At 43.9% G+C, this 23,247-nt stretch overlaps 1 protein-coding gene across 1 annotated transcript in view; it reads left to right on the forward strand.

Annotated features, from left to right (window-relative positions):
- The window catches only part of RNF213 (ring finger protein 213), a 244,566-nt gene that overhangs the window by 77,242 nt on the left and 144,077 nt on the right, over positions 1-23,247 (forward strand). The window contains exons 11-12 of the mRNA XM_077266309.1: positions 10,159-10,351; positions 15,426-15,478. Of these exons, the coding sequence (XP_077122424.1) occupies positions 10,159-10,351; positions 15,426-15,478 (246 nt within the window). The remainder of the gene's footprint in view (positions 1-10,158; positions 10,352-15,425; positions 15,479-23,247) is intronic.

Consider the following 23,247-nt stretch of genomic DNA (forward strand, 5'->3'; position numbering starts at 1 on the left):
TGCGACCACAGCTGGGGCAGACTGGAGATTAAACAAACGGTCATCAATAGAGGCCATATAACTCAGCATGCGGGATTGGGTATCACGTTGCTGGGCAAGTTCTTGTTGGAGACTAACTAACTGGGCGGCATTAACTGGGTCTGAAGTCTGTATCGAGGTAAGGCGGGACTCCATAGACTTCATAAAAGCCATTATGCACCGTTGGTTTTCACGCAAATGGGCTAGCTCTTTCTGGGCCGAGAAAGGGGTACCCGCGGGGTCCATGGCCTGATTGTACTATAGCGAACTAGGAGAGACAAGAGTGGACCCTCTGGACCGTGGGGAGCCCTACCCCTGGGCGAGCGACCTAGGAGATAACGACCCCTATACAGGGACCGCAAGGAGCAAGCCCAGAGGTCACTTACCCACGGTGAGATACCAGTAGGGACGGCTCCAGGAAGAGAGATAAACGAAGGCAGGATACCGGGGAAGAATGCGGGAAGCAGCTAGAGAGCCTGGAGGGCCGGGAGGCAGGAACGGAGCGGAGCTGAGGGAAGGAAAACAAAACAAAGACCATAGGTAACCTACAGGAAAAGAAGAACAGGGACTGCAGGTAACAAACAAGGAGGAAACGGAGTGAACCAGAGAGAACCGGAAGGTAGCACGGTAAGGCACAGAGTGCAGGCACTTGAGCAGGGAATACGAAGGGCCAAACGTAATAGCAAACGTGCTAAAACAATCAGGCACCAGGAAGCAGGAAGAACTACCTTTTATAGGAGGAGCAGGAACGGGATTGGATGGAAAGAACATGTGACTTCAGGAGGAGGCGGCAGAGACGCTGGGTCTGCGTCCTAGAGGGAAGTTAGAGCGCCTGCGCAGAGAAAGAACACCTGCAGAGGAGCGTGCAGACCGGGACGTAGCAGCGGTGGAGTGAGGACGCAGGAGCGCAGCGCTGGAGCGGTGAGAACGGCGACGCTGGAGCGTAGCGGTGGATGTAACACAGCATTCTGTAATGCTGTAGATAAGCCCCCGATGTAACCTAAAAGATGAGAAAAAGACGTTAGATTATACTCACCTGGGCGGGCGGTCAGGTTCTGGTCCAATGGGCGTCGCGGTCCGGGGCCTCCCATCTTCTTATGATGACGTCCTCTTCTTGTATTCACTCTGTGGCTCTGGCTCCGGCGTACTTTGTCTGCCCTGTTGAGGACAGAGCAAAGTACTGCAGTGCGCAGGCGCCGGGAAATGTCAGAGAGGCCCAGCACCTGCACTCTGCAGTATTTTGCTCTGCCCTCATCAGTGCAGACAAAATACGCCTTCGCCAGAGCCGCAGCGGGAAGCCCAGAAGAGGACGTCATCCCAAGAAGATGGGAGGCCCTGGTCGGACCGCGACGCCCATCGGACCAAAACCGGACCGGGACCGCCCCTGGGTGAGTATAATGTAACCTCTTTTTCTCATCTTTCAAGATACATCGGGGGCTTATCTACAGCATTACAGAATGCTGTAGATAAGCCCCTGATGCTGATGGGCTTAGCTCAACTTCGATTTTGGGGGTGACAGGTTCCCTTTAAACAGGTTGGTCAAGATGACCATTTTCAAGAGAAAGTGGCCAACATCTGTAACTGAGAATCCGTCTGTTAGCTTGTTCTGATAGTCTAACAATAAAATCTGTATTTTTTTTTTATCTGTCTATATCTATGCTCTGGTTTATAGCCACAGACTACATTAAAGTTTAAGTTACCGTAAATGTGCACGTTAACAAAGAGCAGTGTAAAAGCAAAACAGTGCCAGACATCTATATGACCTGCCCTTTCCCCCTGTTTAAAAAATGTCTACTTCATGAAGAAATATTTATTGTCCGCGATTGTGGTTAAATGTTTAAATTGACTGAGTCCTGTAATTTTTTTTTTAGATCAGGTGGAAGGGTTTTGTATGTGTTGAATTTCTGCCTTCTTGCATCATAGTTTTTTCTAGTGCTTTCGAAGATGTTTTAGCACCATTAAGTTCCTTAGTAAAACCCTCAAAAACTCCATCCAATCTTCCCAAATCATAGGCATGGAAGTCGATCCCGTATTGACCTCAAGGAACTCTTTCAATAATTTAGAAATATCATTATCAGGCTGTAGGATATTCATCCAGAAAGGGTTAAACCTCCATGACCAATTTATTTAGCTCTCGTGGTCAAGGTGGATCAGGTCTACCAAAGCTGCGAATGGTCCGAAAGTCCCCAGGCAAATATTCTATTTTTTCAATTATTCCTACAGCATAGGTATAACCTATTATAAAGTCTATGCGGGATAGAGAACTGTGTACAGCTGAGTAACAAGAAAATACTCTATCATTATGGTGCCTTGGTTGCCAGACATCTATAAGTGCTGCTTCCGTCAATACTTTTCCAAAGGGCGTTTTCCCATCTCGTGATCCAGCTACATTCACTGAAAATCTATCTAGCATGTAGTGTACGTTGGTATTAAAATCACCCATCAGCAGATGACATCCAGGATTTTTACTAGCAAATGATATGTTTTGGAGAAATGTCCCTGTATAGGGTGGTGGAATATAGACCGCAGTAATGAGAACAAAAATTTTTTTTGCACTTCTGCAGAATAAACCGAGTACACAGATATCTTTTGACCATTTATGTCTCTGTGGGACAACCATAATAGGTATGTTGTTTCTACAGAGACAATTCTCCATATCATCCTGAGTCAGTAGCAATGACTCCAGAAGCTTTCCATGCAGATACACCTTTTGCCTCATAGGGATTAGTGTTCTTTGTTTTGTCAACCATTTCTTCCAGAGCTGTTTTTTTTTCTGAGATATTACACATGTCCTTTTTAATTTCTCCCATCTGTAGCACCAGCAATGGGGGAGCTGCTACATCCCCGAATAGCGTGCATAATGTCCTTGAGTGTGGGTTCTCTGTCAGTATTGTTATTTACAAGGGGGAGTCATCAAGTCATCAGAGGTTGCCTGAATTTTTTTAAGTGACCCCTCCTCTGGCTCAAACTCAGGCTGATACAGATTCCCCTGAGAATCTGCCTCCAGAGATTATTAGAAATAAAAGGGTCCATTATCCATTTTCCCATGGATTTGATGCCTGTATAATTAGTCAACTTTGAAGATAGAACTTTTCTCTTCACCCTCCATTTTTCTTCTAGTCTCCTCCCCATAAGGATCCTCTTTTTATCCGCATTCCAAACTCTCCTGGTCCAGGGGGAAATTACACTGTTACCTCATTATGAATGTTTAAAAAAAAAATAAAAAAATTTCAAATCCAAAATGGTCTGATTAGTACGTCCCATCCTGGACCTCAAACAGTGAACCAGTAAATAAATTAAGGTTTGAACCTTCAGAATGAAATTACTATATTTTGGAATGGACTCAGTGGGAATCTTTATCCTCACTGAATATCAGACACATCTCCATGTCCTGTTCTGCCTATCACACCAGTGGTTCCTCTGCTTCACTATTTAAGATCTTCTACTAGTTTGCCAAACTTATTTTCAGTTTAGCAGTTGTCCCTCAGGATTTTTTACTAAGGGTACTGTCACACTCTGCAACTTTCCAACGATCACGACCAGCGATACGACCTGGCCGTGATCGTTGGAAAGTCATTGTGTGGTCGCTGGGGAGCTGTCACACAGACAGCACTCCAGTGACCAACGATGCCGAAGGCCTCGGGTAACCAGGGTAAACATCGGGTTACTAAGCGCAGGGCCGTGCTTAGTAACCCGATGTTTACCGTGGTTACCAGCGTAAAAGTTAAAAAAAAACAAACCGTACATACTTACATTCCGGTGTCCTTCAGGCCCCTTGCCGTCTGCTTCCCGCTCTGAGTGCCGCCGTAAAGTGAAAGCAGATCACAGCGGTGACGTCACCGCTGCGCTCTGCTCTCACTGTACGGCGGCACTCAGAGCGGGAAGCAGACGGCAAGGGACCTGAAGGACACCGAAAGGTGAGTATGTACGGTTTTTTTTTTTTTACTTTTACGCTGGTAACCAGGGTAAACATCGGGTTACTAAGCGCGGCCCTGCGCTTAGTAACCCGATGTTTACCCTGGTTACAAGCGAACGCATCGCTGGATCGCTGTCACACACAACAATCCAGCGATGACAGCGGGAGATCCAGCGACGAAAGAAAGTTCCAAACGATCTGCTACGACGTACGATTCTCAGCAGGGTCCCTGATCGCTGCTGCGTGTCAGACACAGCGATATCGTATGGATATCGCTGGAACGTCACGGATCGTACCGTCGTAGCGATCAAAGTGCCACTGTGTGACAGTACCCTAAGGTGAATGACTACTTATGGTTCTCTTTCATTGTCAGGGAGTGATAACAATTGCCTATCAGAGCCACATTATGACCAAAGCTCCTTCTGGTCAGTCAATCTAAACCGTTTACAGATAACTCAGACTTGTTTTGGTTTGGCTCATTAACTATTTGAAATTTGTCATCAACCTTTTACACCTCAACTTTCTGGGCACACATTTCAGTACTGCCAAGACCAAATTTTCTTAATGGAAGAGAAGTCTTCGTTCCACAATAGGGAATTTGATGCCCTCATTGATACTCCCCGTTTCAGTGATTCATCACTGCAGGAGGGTTCTGGGCCTGATGATTTCATCCGTTGATCTGCTTTCACTCGATTTAAACATCTCTGTCAGCAGTCCACATTCCGGGAGAACAAATCAATGCAGGAATATGGGCATACTATACGTATGACTTCAAAGTCATATGCGCTTGGGACCACTAAGACATTTGTGTCTAGGCTGAATTGCAAGATCTCACATTATGTAACCCAAACACAGGACCTTCGAGTTCAAGCTCTTTTTTTCACCAGTCATCTCATGGAACCAGTTCTTAATTTAACTTGCTTAACATACTGTATATACATATCCCCATCTTCATTTTCTAACCCAGATTTTTTCCCTTCACCCATGACCGCACATCTGAGAGAGGGATCAGCCCAGCCAGGACAGGAAACCTACTGAAATAAAAAGGAGTTGCCTCTCCCCCGCTTCAGTTGGGTTTCCTGTCCTGATCTGAACCCTCGTGCTGAGACCTGGGCCGATTCCCTGGAGATTCAGCATTGCCTATGTATTACCTCCAATAGCGATGATCCCAACTGTCGTGTGGAAGATCAGGGAGGATCAGGTGAGGGTGATTCTCATTGCTCCATTCTGAAAAAAGAGACCATGGTTTTCCCTTCTAAGGTTGATGTTCGTGTCCGATCCACGGATCCTGCTGGAGATCCCCGACCTTCTCACCCAGAGGTCAGTATGCGACTCTCAAGTGAAGGGCTTGCATCTGGCAGCATGGAATTTGAGAGGGCATTACGGAGTCGGTAGGGGTTCTCACCAGGGCTAGTCTCCACCCTGTTGAAGAGTAGTAAACCCACTACATCAAGGATTTATGTCATGACATGGAAGACATTTCTAGTACTTTCAGGGCAGCCCCTAGGGGATGAGGCCCCAGTGGGGTCCATTCTAGAGTTTCTGCAATTGGGGTTGGTACTAGGGTTAGCAGCTAACACTCTAGGTACAGGTGACAGCCCTGGATGCCTTGTATAATTGTAACCTAGTAGCAAATAGATGGGTGTCTCAGTTTATAAAATCTTGTAGTAGGTCCAGACCAGTTATAGTCCCATAAATTCCGCCATGGGACATGAACCTAGTTTTACATACGGCAGCTAAAGACCCATTTGAGCCCATACAGGATTTATCTGCAAAATTACTCACACTTAAGACGGTTTTACTACTGGCCCTGACATTGGCCTTCAGAGTGAGTGATATACAGGCCCTGTCCATACGTCCCTCCTATACACAGGTGTATGAGGATACAATTGTTTTAAGGCCACACCCGGCCTATCTTCCCAAAGTGGCTCTTAAATTCCATAGGAGTCAAAAGATTACTTTGCCCTCCTTTTGTAACAGCCCTAAAAATCCAAGCGAGGAAAAATTCTATACCTTAGATGTGAGTAGGTTCATGGTGGAGTATGTCCATGACCAGTCAGTGAAGAAAATTCCACTCCCTATTAGTAGCCTTTCAGGGTAGCAGAAATGGGTATGGGGTATCCAATGGTTCCATTGCCAGATGGATCAGGGAGGCCATTAGTTTATCTTATTCTATGAGTGGTGCTCCGGTTCCTGAAGGCATGAAGGTTCACTCCACCAGAGCTGTGACCACGTCTTGAGCAGAAAAGGCGGAGGTATCAGTTGATCAGATCTGTAAGGCCGCTACCTGGTCCACACCAACTACTTTCTTTAACCCCTTCATGACCTTGGGATTTTTCGTTTTTCCGTTTTCGTTTTTCGCTCCCCTCCTTCACAGAGCCATAACTTTTTTATTTTTCCGTCAATTTGGCCATGTGAGGGCTTATTTTTTGCGGGACGATTTGTACTTTTGAACGACATCATTGGTTTTACCATGTCGTGTACTAGAAAACGGGAAAAAAATTCCAAGTGCAGTGAAATTCCAAAAAAAGTGCAATCCCACACTTGTTTTTTGCTTGCCTATTTTGCTAGGTTCACTAAATGCTAAAACTGACCTGCCATTATGATTCTCCAGGTCAGTACGAGTTCATAGACACCTCACATGTCTAGGTTATGTTTTACCTAAGTGGTGAAAAAAAATTCCAAACTTTGCAAAAAAAAAAAAAAATTTGCGCCATTTTCCGATACTCGTAGCGTCTCCATTTTTCGTGATCTGGGGTCGGGTGAGGGCTTATTTTTTGCGTGCCGAGCTGGCGTTTTTAATGATAGCATTTTGGTGCAGATACGTTCTTTTGATCGCCCGTTATTGCATTTTAATGCAATGTCGCGGCGACCAAAAAAACGTATTTCTGGCGTTTCGATTTTTTTTTCTCATTACGCCATTTAGCGATCAGGTTAATGCTTTTTTTTATTGATAGATCGGGCGATTCTGAACGCGGCGATACCAAATATGTGTAGGTTTGATTTTTTTTTTTATTGATTTATTTTGATTGGGGCGAAAGGGGGGGTGATTTAAACTTTTATATTTTTTTTATTTTTTTCACATTTTTAAAAACTTTTTTTTTTCACTTTTGCCATGCTTCAATAGCCTCCATGGGAGGCTAGAAGCAGGCACAGCCCGATCGGCTCTGCTACATAACAGCGATCATCAGATCGCTGTTATGTAGGAGAATTGCAGGTGTGCTGTGAGCGCCGACCACAGGGTGGCGCTCACAGCCACCGGCAATCAGTAACCATAGAGGTCTCAAGGACCTCTATGGTTACAATGGAGGAGCATCGCCGACCCCCGATCATGTGACAGGGGTCGGCGATGCGCTCATATCCGGCCGCACGGCCGGATGCGGTAGTTAAATGCCGCTGTCTGCGTTTGACAGCGGCATTTAACTAGTTAATAGGTGCGGGCAGATCGCGATTCTGCCCGCGCCTATTGCGGGCACATGTCAGCTGTTCATAACAGCTGACATGTCCCGGCTTTGATGCGGGCTCACCGCGGAGCCCTGCATCAAAGCAGGGGAGCTGACCTCGGACGTACTATCCCGTCCGAGGTCAGTAAGGGGTTAAGCACTACAGACTGAATCTGTCCATCTCTGCTGACTTGACCTTTGGTAAAAGGGTGCTGCAAGCGTTGATCCCTCCCTAAGGTGTTTCAATTCTCCAGAAGTCTCTCAGGTGTGCTGTCGTGGGTGAAGGGAAAACACCAAGGTTACTTACAGGTAGCCATTTTTTCCAGAACTCATGACAGTATCCTTCTATTCCCCCCTAGTGTGCACTATAGTTTGTATGTTTTATAATGTGGTGTTGGTTATGTGTGTAAATTAACCCGGAGGTCCTCTCATGCTCTGTAACCCAACTGAAGCGGGGAAGAGGTACCGCCCTTTTATTACAGTAGGTTTCCTGTCCTGACTGGGCGGATCCCTTTCTCAGGTGTGCTGTCATGTGTTCTGGAAAAAAGGCTACTGGTAAGTAACCTTGGTGTTTCAGTAATCCGCTGAGCCTCAGAATATTGTGTTTGTCACACTGATCTGCCTGATACACGGTGCCTGACATTATGACTGGTACACTGATCATGTCACTCTTCTAGCTGAAATTCTGTGGCTGACATTCCCTTCTCTTTCTTTTGAGTTCCCCAGCTCTACATCTACCAGTGGACGTCCCAAGGTTTTTCTGGCCAGTGATCTGGTCAATGCTTAGAGCTATAAAACCATCTTCCTCTTCGATATACCATCAAATATGGAAGAATTAATTTTGGGTGAAGCTAGTCATTTCTCTCCTTTACATTTTTTGTTACTTCTTTTTTTTTTTATACAAGAGGTTGTTGACCAGGTCCTTGCCCTCATTTCCCTCAGTGGCTGGGTCTTTGCACTGTCTATCCTGTTGTAACAAAATTCCACCTTGTTAGCAGCAAAATTCCCTATCTGCACTTTCAATAAGAGGTTGGCCTACATGGCCTACACATTGTGCCAGACAGCTTCTTGACATCTGTTTGTTCCTGGATGCAATGCAGTCTACCTGTTTTTGAGCCTCCAAGACACATTTCCCTTTGAATTTTGCATGCTCCCTTGGAATGTATCCTTCCTGTTACCAATCGCTACTATCTTGTGGGTGTACAAGTTGGCTGCCTTTTCTTGCAAATCTCCATTTCTGGTTCTTCATCAGGACAGGGTAGTTTCTCATCCCACATCTAACTTCCTACCCAATGTATCAGCTCTCTAAATCAATTAGCGGCATCATTTAAGGCATTATGTATTGGAATTTTTGGATATTCTCAACAAGTATTATTCTCTCTTTTTTGCCGTTCTGATTTAATACTCTGCAGTTTTCTTGTCCCTTGTGTTGTGGCCCCCAAAAATTCTGGTATTGTTCCCCACCTTATAAGTTTGTTTTTTACTTTGAATTATTGGGCGCAATTCGGGTTTTTTCTTTGTTTGATTACAATTTTCCGATCTATCCTCTGGAACTATCCATGTATGCACATAAGGTGGTGTTGGTATCTTATATCAAATTTCGCTTATAGCCACAAATGTTATATGTGCATTTTGCCTTGAGTCTTTTTAAGTGTTTACTATCAAACTTTTGTAGGGTGCAAATCTTTGCATTCACTGATGCTGCAAAAGGGTACTACAGACATCAGTAATCTAAGCCGTACCTAATGTTCTACTTCCCCCAATGAGGCTGCCCCAATTACATGGACAAGAAAAGAAAAAACTGTACTAATTTTTATTAACTGTAAAGTCTATTTCTATTCATGTTTTATGGAGGACGCAGCACCCTTCTGATAGTTTTTCTGCCATGGTGTTCTTTGGTCTCTCAGGTCCTCTTATGAGTTAGTTATCATTGATTTCAGAGTTGCAACATTCTTGTGACTGTATTATGAACTGGTAAGGAATTAATTTCTTCATCTCCAATTGTTCTCATGCAAACTGATTAACTCAGTGTCTGTGGAATGGGGGTATATGCTGGCGGGAAAAGCAAAGTAATTCCTTACTTAATGTCCACCTCCTAGTGGCAGCTATGTGCACACACAGGATCAGTAACAGATTTTACGGTAAGCAATAAAAAGTCATATCTTTTGTTACAGTTTTAGAAGCAATGGTAAAAAAACACGTCGCAAATATTTTTGCCTTTCATAAAACTACTAAAACTGATGTAACTGTGTAATGCGAATCTTAAAAGATTGCTCAGAAGAAATGGATTCTGTCAACACAACCCCTAGAGGTGATCCCAAGGAAAGGACTCAAAACCAGGATCTGCCAAGTCTCGTCTTCAATGGAGCAGAGGTGCGCATGCTCAACCTCCACTCCATTCATTGTCTGAGACTGCCGTAGAAAGCCAAGTAAGATGTTTGAGATCTCTGCGGGTGCCACCGGTCAGTCTGAGACTGCCATAGAAAGCCGAACACGATGCGTGAGATCTCTGCGGGTCCCACCGGTCAGTCTGAGACTGCCATAGAAAGCCGAACACGATGCGTGAGATCTCTGCAGGTCCCACCTATCTGAGACTGTCGTAGAAAGCTGAGCACGTTGCTTTGTATCTCTGTGTGTCTCACCGATCAGCCCCAGTGATCAGTAAGTTATCCCCATATCATCCAATGAATAGGATATAACTTTATTATTCTGGGAATAACCTTTTAAGTGAATCACCAGTCTGAAGCTCCTTTAATAAAATCTTTTTTCTTTATTAACCAGCATCGATGTTCTTGGAAACATGGTTAAGAAGAAGTATTTACTTCAGGCACACTCAATGGTGATCCAGTCATGGCTCTGTTTGATTCCACTTGACCAGATGGTAAAATTTCTAGATACATTTCCAGTACGAATTGCGGGAGTTCTCAAAGCGTGTTACTTCAAAATTGCTGGTGGTGGATTTTATAGCAGAGAGGTTAGTAAATCTTTTAATAGTATGATTATTTCAAGTCTAACTGGATTACTACTACAGTATCTACCGTAATTCCAAATGATCAGTTTTGTTATTACATACAGATATAGCAAAAGTTAACTTGATACATAACGTGTTGCATACCATGATGCTGCATTTATCAAAGTACAAGCTATTGAAAAATATTATCAGCATATCAATGCTTTAATTATCACGTTAACATTTGCTACCTCTTTATATTGGTTTAGCCATGAAAAAGGGGTGCTCTGGGTTTTGTAAAAATCACTGTAATTAGGCAACTTTCAGAGATATACGTGTGGCATCCATATGACATGCGTATGGCTTTACATTTCTCAAAAATTTTCGCCGTTGAATTAAATTGCTCAATAGGCTGACATGAGGGAAATGTGTGCGTATTTGTCGCAAGCTAGATGGATGGTCCGCGTGGTGTCCGAGATTCTCTTGCACCCATACGCTTGCATTGGCGTGTCTCGGATGATATATGCATAAAATCGCAGCGTGCTGCGATTTCACACGCATGTCGAATAGGACTGAGAAAAAATATTCTGTTGTCGGCAGCCCCATAGATTAACACTGGTCCGAGTGCTATGTGATGTTTTCTCACATAGCATTCGCCCGTATTCAATGGTAGTGTGATGCCGGCCTAATGCACCTATCCTGGCACCCTCCAGCAAACCTCTGATTTTGCCAGGGGCCAGCGAGGCATTTTCGGTAGGGGGATTGTGGAATGAAATGACAGTCATGCAAATGAAGGATCGCTCGAGTTTGTCAAAATAACTGCTCTCAAAGAGTTAGTCTTCCCTATATGCATTATAATGGGACAACAGCTCCCCTATAATCAGTATAAAGCCCCCACAGTATGATAGGCCCACAGCTCCAATATGCACAGTATAATGAGCCAACAGCTTCTCTATACATAGCTTAATGCCCCCACAGCTCTCCTATACACACTATGGTGGGCAAACAGTTCTGCTATACACAGTGTAATAGCCCCTCAGCACTCCTATACCATATATACTCGTGTATAAACTGAATATTTCAGCACTTTTTTGTGCTGAAAACATCCCCCTCGGCTTACACACGGGTCAATTGTCCCAGAAGCTGGCGGGTGAGGGGGAGCGGCGGTCACAGAGGCAGGAGCCAGCGGCTGTGGCTACAGCCTGTGCCACTGCTGTAATAGCGCTGATGAAACCCTACAGAAATACTCCCATGACTACAAGTCATTATAGAGCACAAATTTTGTTGAAACGATTAACAAATATATAAAAAACAAGTAAAAAAGGAGAGGTCATACAGCAAAAAGATCATAAATATATCAATAATTGGTCCCAAAATACTCAGACAATCAATTTTGTATAGATAGATAGATAGATAGATACATCTCTTATGCTCATGTGGGGGGAAAAAAGAGAAGCAATAACATCTAATGAATTCCAATAGAGTAGCCATAAAAAAAATTAGTATGCCATAGCCTAGAAATAACCACTCGTTAATCAAATTATTTAAAACCTGCTGTAATAGCGCACACTGCCAGGCGCAGCCGCTGGCTTCCTGCACACATCCTATTCACCTACCAGCGTGCCCTCGCTGGCACTGCATCTCCTTCGATCCGGCGCCAGCAGCTCTTCCTGTCCGAACAATTATGTGGCCCCGCTCATTAAGGTAATGCATATGCATGTCTCTCCACTCCCATAGGCGTGGAGTGCATATTCATTACCTTAATGAGCAGGGCCACGTGATCGCTCGGCCAGAAGACAGAGCAGCTGGCGCCAGAATGAGATGCATCCGGGCACGCAGGAAGGTGAGTAGGATGTTAGATTTTTTTAATATGAAACATGCATACAAGGATAGGGGAGCCATGCATACAATGCAGGGATCGGGGAGCCATGCAAACAATGACAGGGACGGGGGAGGGAGCAATGCATACCAGGATAGGGATTAGGGGACAATGCATACCCGACTCATACTTGAGTCAATAAGCTTACCTAGTATTTCGTGGCAGAACCCACACTGTATAATGGCCTCTACAGTAGTCCCCAAATTGTATAATGGTCCTCACACTGTAAAATGGCCTCACAATTTATAAGGACCCTTCACAGATGTCCTTACAGTGTATGAGGGACCCACCCACATTATGAGATCCCCTCACACTGTATGAGGGACCACCACAGCACAAGTTTTAATCAAAATAAAAAACATCATATACTCACCTAATTCTGAATCCTGATGTGTCCACCGACAAGGCCCGGGTGGACAAACACGCTGATGTCATAGCTCCGATACACTCACAGGTCATTAGAGTCCAGGTGCGTTGCGATGAAGTCACCGCACCAGGATTCTGACGTCCTGTTTGTTGGTGTCTGCTATTCGGTCACTGTGTGGTTCTTTTGGGCGACTAAAGGCTCATTGCGCAAAAGCCGATCGCTTGCCACTTTAAAAAACAAAATGACGAACAGTTGATTTGGCTGAAATTATCCATTTTGTACAACTTTGGTCTAATGTTTATGGTCGTCGTTATAGTCCATATATCCTTTAGTCCAAAACTTTTTATACTCCATGCATTGCTGTACGGGTTGTGGCTGTATGTTCAGGGGTTTTCTCCCCGAAAAGCAATGCATCTATGGAAGAATATTATACAACTCCTGGCAAAAATTATGGAATCACCGGCCTTGGAGGATGTTCATTCAGTTGTTTAATTTTGTAGAAAACAGCAGATCACAGACAAGGCACAAAACTAAAGTCATTTCAAATGGCAACTTTCTGGCTTTAAGAAGCACGAAAAGAAATCAAGAACAAAAAATGTGGTAGTCCGTAATGGTTACTTTTTTAACCAAGCATAGGGAAAAAAATATGGAATCACTCAATTCTGAGGAAAAAATTATGGAATCATGAAAAACAAACAAAAAAACACTCCAACACATCACTAGCATTTTGTTGCACCACCTCTGGCTTTTATAACCGCTTGCAGTCTCTGAGGCATGGACTTAATGAGTGTCACACAGGACTCTTCATCAATCTGGCTCCTACTTTCTCTGGTTGCTGTTGCCAAATCAGCTTTGCAGGTTGGAGCCTTGTCATGGACCATTTTCTTCAACTTCCACCAAAGATTTTCAATTGGGTTGAGATCCGGACTATTTGCAGGCCATGACATTGACCTTATGTGTCTTTTTTCAAGGAATCTTTGCACAGTTTTTGCGCTATGGCAGGATGCATTATTATCTTGAAAAATGATTTCTTCATGCCCAAACATCCTTTCAATTCATGGGATAAGAAAGGTGTCCAAAATATCAACATAAACTTGTGCATTTATTGAAGATGTAATGACAGCCATCTCCCCAGTGCCTTTACCTGACATGCAGCCCCATATCATCAATGACTGTGGAAATTTGCATGTTCTCTTCAGGCAGTCATCTTTATAAATCTCATTGGAACGGCACCAAACAAAAGTTCCAGCATCATCACCTTGTCCAATGCAGATTCTCGATTCATCACTGAATACGACTTTCATCCAGTCATCCACAGTCCGGGATTGCTTTTCTTTAGCCCATTGTAACCTTGTTTTTTTCTGTTTAGGTGTTATTGATGGCTTTCATTTAGCTTTTCTGTATATAAATGCCATTTCCTTTAGGCCAGTGTTCCCCAACTCCGGTACTCAAGAGCCACCAACAGGTCATGTTTTCAGGATTTCCTTAGTATTTCACAGGTGATTCAATTATTGCTTTTGAAGGTGATGCAATTTTCACCTGGATAATACTAAGGAAATCCTGAATACATGACCTGTTGGAGGCTCTTGAGGACCGGAGTTGGGAAACACTGCTTTAGGCGGTTTCTTACAGTTCGGTCACAGACGTTGACTCCAGTTTCCACCCATTCGTTCCTCATTTGTTTTGTGCATTTCCTGTTTTGGAGACACATTGTTTGAAGTGTCCGGTCTTGACGCTTTGATGTCTTCCTTGGTCTACCAGTATGTTTGCCTTTAACAACCTTCCCATGTTGTGTGTATTTGGTCCAGATTTTAGACACAGCTGAACAACCAACATCTTTTTCAACATTGTGTGATGATTTACCCTCTTTTAAGAGTTAAATAATCCTCTCCTTTGTTTCAATTGACATCTCTCGTGTTGGAGCCATGATTCATGTCAGTCCACTTGGTGCAACAGCTCTCCAAGGTGTGATCACTCCTTTTTAGATGTAGACTAACGAGCAGATCTAATTTGATGCAGGTGTTATTTTTAGGTATGAAAATTTACAGGGTGATTCCATAATTTTTTTCCTCAGAATTAAGTGATTTCCATAATTTTTCCCTATGCTTGGTTAAAAAAAGTAACCATTACTGACTACCACATTTTTTGTTCTTGATTTCTTTTAGTGTTTCTTAAAGCCAGAAAGTTGCCATTTGTAATGACTTTAGTTTTGTGCCATGTCTGTGATCAGATTTTTAAAAAAAAAAATTAAACAACTGAATGAACAACCTCCAAGGCCGGTGATTCCATAATTTTTTGCCAGGGGTTGTAGTATATAAGGAGTCACATGAAACAAGCCATTATTTTTTTTCCTGCTGGACTCATACAGTGCTTGTAGGACCGTTGCACCCATTTGTGAGCTGTAATACCTTCTTACTGAACTCGCAAAAGTTTTTTTTTTTTTAATAATAGAAGAAAAAATCATATCCATCATGATAAAATAAAGCCTAGATATTTATATTTCATCATTACCATGTTATAAATATAGAATGAAATGATAACCGTGATCGAATTGGCTTTTTTTTATGTTTCTTGCAAGTTCTTTGGGGATTTCCTTCACCTTTTTCCCCTTTGCTATTGCCAAGGAGAACACACCAGAGTGAAAATATGAAGTATAAAAATCACGCTGCAGAATCCAAAATCTGCAGAATGCCCTGAAATTTGCAGTGGGAAGATCTATTATGTGTGAATGGGGTTACTTAGTAAGGACTAGATAAATCCTTTTGTGACATGAGTGACCTCGGCCTATATGAAAATAATGCTTATGACTTTGAGTATTTCTCAATGCCTATTTTTGTTTTTTTTTCTTTCAGAAACTTGAAGAAACTTTAAAAAAAATACTAAAGAGTATGGAAGAAACAGGAAAGTAAGTGGAATATAGTGGCATATGTAGCATTGATAAAAAAATAAGCTTTTTTCCTAATCATAAATAAGTAAAATTGTAAAAGGCTTGTAAAATTGAGCAACTGTATAATTGACCTCTTATTAACAAGGGATCTTTAATTATATGGTTTGCTGTGTGTTGCCTAGGTTACTGGCCACCTCTTGCAAAAGTTTTCTAGCCAAAGAGTGCACGCATGCATGCTATTTGCCATAGCTCTTGCAAGGACTGCTCTTAAAGGGAACCTGTCACCGCCAAAATCGTAGATGAGCTAAGCTCACCAGCATCAGGGGCTTATCTACAGCATTCTGTAATGCTGTAGATAAGCCCCCGATGTATCCTGAAAGATGAGAAAAAGAGGTTAGATTATACTCACCTGGGCGGGCGGTCCGGTCCGGGGCCTCCCATCTTCATAGGATGACGTCCTCTTGTCTTCACGCTCCGGCGCAGGTGTACTTTGTCTGCCTTGTTGAGGGCAGAGCAAAGTACTGCAGTGCCCAGGCTCTGGGCCTCTCTGACCTTTCCCGGCGCCTGCGCACTGCAGTACTGTGCCCTCAACAGGACAGACAAAGTACGCCTGCACCGGAGCTGCAGCGTAAAGACAAGAAGAGGACATCATCGTAAGAAGATAGGAGGCCCTGGACCGGACAGCGACACCCATCGGACCGGACCGCAGCGGGACCGCCCCTGGGTGAGTATAATCTAACCTCTTTTTCTCATCTTTCAGGATACATCGGGGGCTTATCTACAGCATTCCAGAATGCTGTATATAAGCCCCTGATGCCGGTGGGCTTAGCTCACCTTCAATTTTGGGTGTGACAGGTTCCCTTTAAGTTGGTCGGATCGCTGGGTCAGACAAGCTTCAGTCCCCAGTGCTCCTCCAATGCTGCTAAGGCAAAGCTTCCTGTGATGGCAGCAGCATGACAGAGCGTTCAGTCCGGGTCAGCAGCGCTCTGATGCACTCGCTGGTTTGACCAAGAGGCAGGGGAACGGTGGGCTCCTAAAGTTAAGTCTGGAGTAAAACTTTTTTAATGAAGTCATCTATATGATAAACTTATGTTCCATGTTTTATACTTCCCTAATCTTTTTCTAATCATTGGTCCCGAATCATAGGCTCACAATGATTTCCATCTTTACAACTTGTGAACTTCACTATTCACATCCTAACTTACGGTAGTTTATTTTAATTCAGCGCAGTGAGTTTTGGGTAAATTCATAATTTCGTGTTTTTGCAATGATTTTTTTTTAACACTGTAGAAAACATGCAGAGCTTTGCCATAAAAAGCTATGATGTAGAAGATGAGATTTTCCCATTATAACTAATTTTATACGGTATTTAAATATCTCTTTTGCATACAATTACCCATCATATCATGCTATTATGTTTTATTTTACATTGGGCCTTGAAAGAGAAGAAAAAATAAGCTCCTCTTAAAGGGAATCTGTCATCAGGTTTTTGCCATTAAAGGGAACCTGTCACCCCCAAAATGGCTGGTGAGGTAAGCTCACCGACATCAGGGGCTTATCTACAGCATTCTGTAATGCTGTAGATAAGCCCCCGATGTAACCTAAAAGATGAGAAAAAGAGGTTAGATTATACTCACCTGGGCGGGCGGTCCGGTTCTGGTCCGATGGGCGTCGCTGTCCGGTCCGGGGCCTCCCATCTTCTTATGATGACATCCTCTTCTTGTATTCACTCTGCGGCTCTGGCTCCGGCGTACTTTGTCTGCCCTGTTGAGGGCAGAGTAAAGTACTGCATCGCGCAGGCGCCGGGCCTCTCTGACCTTTCCGGCGCCTGCGCACTGCAGTACTGTGCTCTGCCCTCAACAGGGCAGACAAAGTACGCCTGCGCCGGAGCCGCGGCGTAAAGACCCGAAGAGGACGTCATGGAATGAAGATGGGAGGCGGCGGAGCGGACCGGAGACACCCATCTGACCGGACCGCAGCGGGACCGCCCCTGGGTGAGTATAATCTAATGTCTTTTTCTCCTCTTTCAGGATACATCGGCGGCTTATCTACAGCATTACAGAATGCTGTAGATAAGCCCCTGATGCCAGTGAGCTTACCTCACCAGCCATTTTGGGGGTGACAGGTTCCCTTTAATCTGAGAGCAGCATAATGTAGAAACAAGAGACCCAGATTACAGCGATGTGTCACTTACTGGCCTACTTGATGTGTTTTTGAAAAAAGTCACAATTTTATCAGCAGGAAATTATTACTATAGGACTATTAAACCTGCTGTCATGTAGTCCTCCATACTCATGAGCTCTGTACAACCCCAGCGCAATACTGATTGGCAGTTTCTGCCTATGCACAGTTTCTTCAGAAATCTGTCAATTCGTGGTGTCGGCGGAGTTATACAGGCCTCAGCATTCAGAGAACTGGTAGATTTGCAGAAGGCGAAACAGTGATTTTATTAAAATGGCAGCAGACAGCCCAGTAAGTGACACTGGAATGGGAGTCTCTGCACCAGACCTTGGCAGAGACCAATGTCACTCCTAGTTATTTGTGGGGGCGGAACTGGAACTGTATGCCAGATATTCTTACAGTATGCACTGACTGTGCTCTCTCTCCTGCTGGCTTGTTACTTATGATCTGAACTGGGGAGAGAGTGCACTGTCACTGTGCATATTGTTTTAGCCGGATGTTTCTATGGTTATTGAAATACAAATATAAGAACTTCATAAGTTTTAAAACTTTTATTGCTAAATACAAGTTTATCCAAATACTCAATATTTACAGAATTGTCGCTTATTTTTTAAAACTTCAACCCTTTGCCCTGGCAGCTGTATGTCAGCTTCTGGGCCAAATCCTGACAGATCACAACCAATTCTTGTCTAATCAGTACTTGAAGTTCATCACGATTCACGTGTTTTTGTTTGCCCATCTGCTTTTTGAGGATTGATCACCGGTAGAGATGGGCGAACCCGAACCATAACGTTCGCCGACCGTACCGAACACCTAATGTTCGGGTGTAATGAGGTGGCACGGGCTGGTAGTCGTGGGCGAGTCTATTACGCAACAGTCAGTGAACACCCCGGCACTTTACACATGAAGAGATGGGTGCTCATTGTGTCTGCTGGAATTGTAGTCCCATGAAGCACCACGGAATCACAGTTCTTTTCCCACAGTTGAACTTTAATCACGGTGAAAAGAGAAAAGATAATAGTCCCTGCACGGCCCCTATCCAGATATTCTGTCTCAGCAGCTTCCGTCCAGTTCCAGGGAGCAAACTGTCCTGTGGTGGGCACTTGCTCAGTCCTAGTGCCCGTTCTCGCTGCCTGGCAGTCCTGCGGCAGCACCTTTTTCCTCTAGGGGTATATTCCGCTCCCAGTACTGGAGCACGTTCTACCATGGACAAGCGTGCCCGGACTCTGCTCCAGAAGCCCACACTTCTGGCTTCTTTGAGACTGGTAACCCAGCCCCCTTTTGTTAACCTGTTCTAACCCTGGACTAATTACATACATGTTATACAATGCCGTAGAATCACAATAGTAAACAGTAGTACAATCTCGGACACATTAATAAAACAGCAATACACAATGTTTACATATTGAGTCCTCATGCCGTATTTTTTCATTATTTAAATAAATAATTTAAAAAACGGCGTGGGGCCCCCCATTTTTCACAACCAGCCTTGCTAAAGCAGACAGTTCAGGGCTGGTATTCTCAGGCTGGTAAGGGGCCATGGATATTCCCCCCCAGCCTAAAAATATCAGCGCACAGCTGCCCAGAAAATGCGCATCTATTAGATGTGTCAATTCTGGCGCTTTTCCCGGCTCTTCCTATTTGCTCTGTAGCAGTGGCAAATGGGGTCCATATTTGTGGGGTTTATGTCACCTTTGTATTGTCCGGTGACTTCAAGCCCACGGATTACTAATGGAGAGGCGTCTATAAGACACCCATCCATTGCTAATCCTATACAGTGAAGGAAATACCGTGTATACTCGAGTATAAGCCGAGATTTTCAGCCCATTTTTTTTAGGCTGAAAGTGCCCCTCTCAGATTATACTCGAGTTGTTGTCCCAGGGGGTTGGTGGGGGAGGGGGAGAGCGGCAGCTGTCAAATCATACTTACCTGCTCCCGGTGTTTCTCTGCATGTCCCTGCTTCTCCGGCGCCCGCAGCTCTTCCTGTGTCCAGTGGTCACGTGGTACCGCTCATTAAAGTAATGAATATGGACGCATATTCATTACTTTAATGAGCGGTACGATGTGACCGCTGAACACAGGGAGAAGCTGCCGGCACCGTGGACCATCTGTCAGTGAGAAGCTGCCAGGGTCTGCGCCGGGAGCAGGTGAGTATATCGGGGGAGCGTGAGCATTCCGATATTCACCTGTCCCCGTTCCACCGCTGCATGCCGCTCCGTCTTCCGCATCCTCTGCCTTTGATGTTCAGGTCAGAGGGCATGATGATGTGTTTAGTGTGCGTGCCGCCCTCTGCCTGAACAGTCAGTGCAGAGGACGCGGAAGACACAGCAGCGCGCAGCGGTGGGACAGGTGAATGGCACAAGTGTCGGTGTCCCCTCCTGCTTAGGATAAGAGGTCAGTATGTCATTTTTTTTTTTTAATCGCAGCAGCAGCATATGGGGCAAATGTTTCTATGGAGCATCTTATTGGGCCATATACTCGGGTCGGCTTATACTCGAGTACATATGGTAATTATTTGATCATTTGTTGATTTTGTAAGTTTGCCCACTGACAAAGACATGAACAGTCTATAATTTTAAGGGTATGTTAATTTTAACATTGAGAAATAGAATATCAAAAATAAAATCCAGAAAATCACATTGTGTAAAGTATATGAAATTATTTGCATTTTGCAGTGAAAATTAAGTATTTGATCCCCTACCAACCATTAACCCCTTAACCCCTGAGCTTTTTTCATTTTTTGCTCCCCTTCTTTCCAGAGCTATAAAGTTTTTTTATTTTTCCGTCAATATGGCCATGTGAGGGCTTATTTTTTGCGGGACGAGTTGTACTTTTGAACGATACCATTGGTTTTACCACGTCGACTACCAGAAAACGGGAAAAAACTCCAAGTGCGATGAAATTGCAAAAAAAAGTGCAATCCCACATTTGTTTTTTGTTTGGCTTTTTTGCTAGGTTCACTAAATGCTAAAATTGACTTGCTATTATGATTCTCCAGGTTATTACGAGTTCATAGACACTAAACATGTCTAGGTTCTCTTTTATCGAAGTGGATAAAAAAAATTCCAAACTTTGCTTAAAAAAAAAAATTGTGCCATTTTCCGATAACGGTAGTGTCTCCATTTTTCGTGATCTCGGGTCAGGTGAGGTCTTATGTTTTGTGTGCCAATTTTGGTGCAGATACGTTCTTTTGATCGCCCGTTATTGCATTTTAATGCAAGGTTACGGCGACAAAAAAAATCTTATTTTTGGGGTTTTAATTTTTTTTTTTCTCGCTTCGCCATTTAGCGATCAGGTTAATCGTTTTTTTATGGATAGATCGGGCGATTCTGAACGCAGCGGTACCAAATATGTGTAGGTTTGATTTTTTTTTTTTTTTATTGTTTTATTTTGATGGGGGTGATTTCAACTTTTTATATATTTTTTTTATTTTTTATTACTTTTAAACACTTTTTTTTTTTAAATTTTGGCATGCTTCAATAGCCTCCATGGGAGGCTAGAAACATCCACTGCTCAATCGCCTCTGCTACATAGAGGTCATGCACAGATCACCTCTATGCAGCAGAGTTAAAGGCTTGCTATGTGCGCCGTCCACAGGGTGGCGCTCATAGCAATCTGCCATCAACAACCATAGAGGTCTCGAGGAGACCTCTGGCTGTGATGGCAACGCACTGATGACCCCCGATTACGTTACGGGGGGTCAGCGGTGCGCGTACTTCCGGCAGCGTTTGTTAATTGCCACTGTCAGAGTTTGACAGCGGCATTTAACTAGTTAATGGCGGGCACTTGTCAGCTGTTGAAAACAGCTGAAATGTTGCGGTTTTGAGCTGGGCTCACCGCTGGAGCCCACCTCAAAGCGGGGGATACTGCCAGCTAACGTACTATTCCGTCAAAGGGGTTAAGAGTTCTGGCTCCTACAGACCAGTTAGACGCTCCAAATCAACTCATTACCTGCATTAAAGACCACTGTCTTAAATTGTCACCTTTATAAAAGACTCCTGTCCACGGGCTCCATTAATCAGTCAGACTCCAACCTCTACAACATGGGCAAGACCAAAGAGCTTTCTAATTATGTCCGAGACAAGATCATAAACCTGCACAAAGCTGGAATGGGCTACAAAGCCATAAGGAAGATGCTGGGTGAGAAGGAGACAACTGTTGGTGCAATGGTAAGAAAATGGAAGAAATACAAAATAACTGTCAATTGACATCAATCTGGGGCACCATGCAAAATCTCTCCTTGTGGGCTATCATAAATTATGAGGAAGGTGAGAGTTCAGCCTAAAATTACACGGGGGGGGGGGGGGGGAATTGTTAATGATCTCAAGGCAGCTGGGACCAGAGTCACCAAGAAAACCATTGCTAACACATTACATCGTTAAGGTTTAAAATCCTGCAGTGCCCGCAAGGTTCCCCTGCTCAAGAAGGTCCATGTGCAGGCCTGTCTGAAGATTGTAAGTAGTTAGGAGAAGGTTCTGTGGTCAGATGAGCTCTTTGGCATTAACTCGCCATGTTTGGAGGAAGAGAAATGCTGCCTATGTCCCAAAGAACGTTGTCCCCACTGTCAAGCTTGGAGGTGGAAACATTATGTTCTGGGTGTGTTTCTCTGCTAAAGGCACAGGCCTACTTCACCGCATCAATGGGAGAATGGATGGAGCCCTGTAACGTAAAATCCTGAGTGACAACCAGGACATTAAAAATGGGACGTGGCTGGGTCTTTCAGCAAGAAAATGACCCAAAACATACAGCCAAGGCAACAGAGGAGTGGCTCAAAAAGCACATTAAGGTCATGGAGTGGCCTAGCCAGTCTCCAGACCTTAATCCCATAGAAAACTTATGGAGGGAGCTGAAGCTCCGAGTTGCCAAGTGACAGCCTCAAAATCTTAATGATTTAGAGATCTGGAAAGAGGAGTAAACCAAAATTCCTCCTGACATGTGCGCAAACCTCATCAGTAACTACAAAAAACATCTGACTGCTGTGCTTGCCAACAAGGGTTTTGCCACCAAGTATTAAGTCTTGTTTGCCAAAGTGATCAAATACTTATTTTTCACTGCAAAATGCAAATAAATGTTATACAATGGTATTTTCTGGATTTTATTTTTGATATTCTGTCTCTCAACGTTAAAATTAACCTACCCAGCACGGTGGCTCAGTGGTTAGCACTGCAGCCTTGCAGCTCTGGGATCCTGGGTTCATATCCCACCAAGGACAACATCTGCAAGGAGTTTGTATGCTCTCCCCGTGTTTGCGTGGGTTTCCGCCCACATTTCAAAGACATACTGATAGGGATTGTGAGCCCCATCAGTGACATCGATGATAGTCTGTGCAAACTGTAAAGCGCTGTGGAATATGTTAGCGCTACATAAAAATAAAGATTATTATTATTACCCTTAAAATTATAGACTGTTCATGTCTTTGTCTGAGGGTAGAGTTAAAGTAAGCACTGCACTCGTATAGTTCAAAGTTGCACACATCAAAGTTTTATTCTACTTGAATCAGTAGAAAAATGCTTGGCGAATTTAACGTTTTGGCCAGCCCGTGGCCTTGATCACAAAATCGCCTAATGGAAATCTGTTGTTTAGAGTTAGGATTCTGGACTGCACTG

The sequence above is a fragment of the Ranitomeya variabilis genome, chromosome 5 (genome assembly GCF_051348905.1).
Source record: "Ranitomeya variabilis isolate aRanVar5 chromosome 5, aRanVar5.hap1, whole genome shotgun sequence".
In the NCBI taxonomy this organism is placed as follows: domain Eukaryota; kingdom Metazoa; phylum Chordata; class Amphibia; order Anura; family Dendrobatidae; genus Ranitomeya; species Ranitomeya variabilis.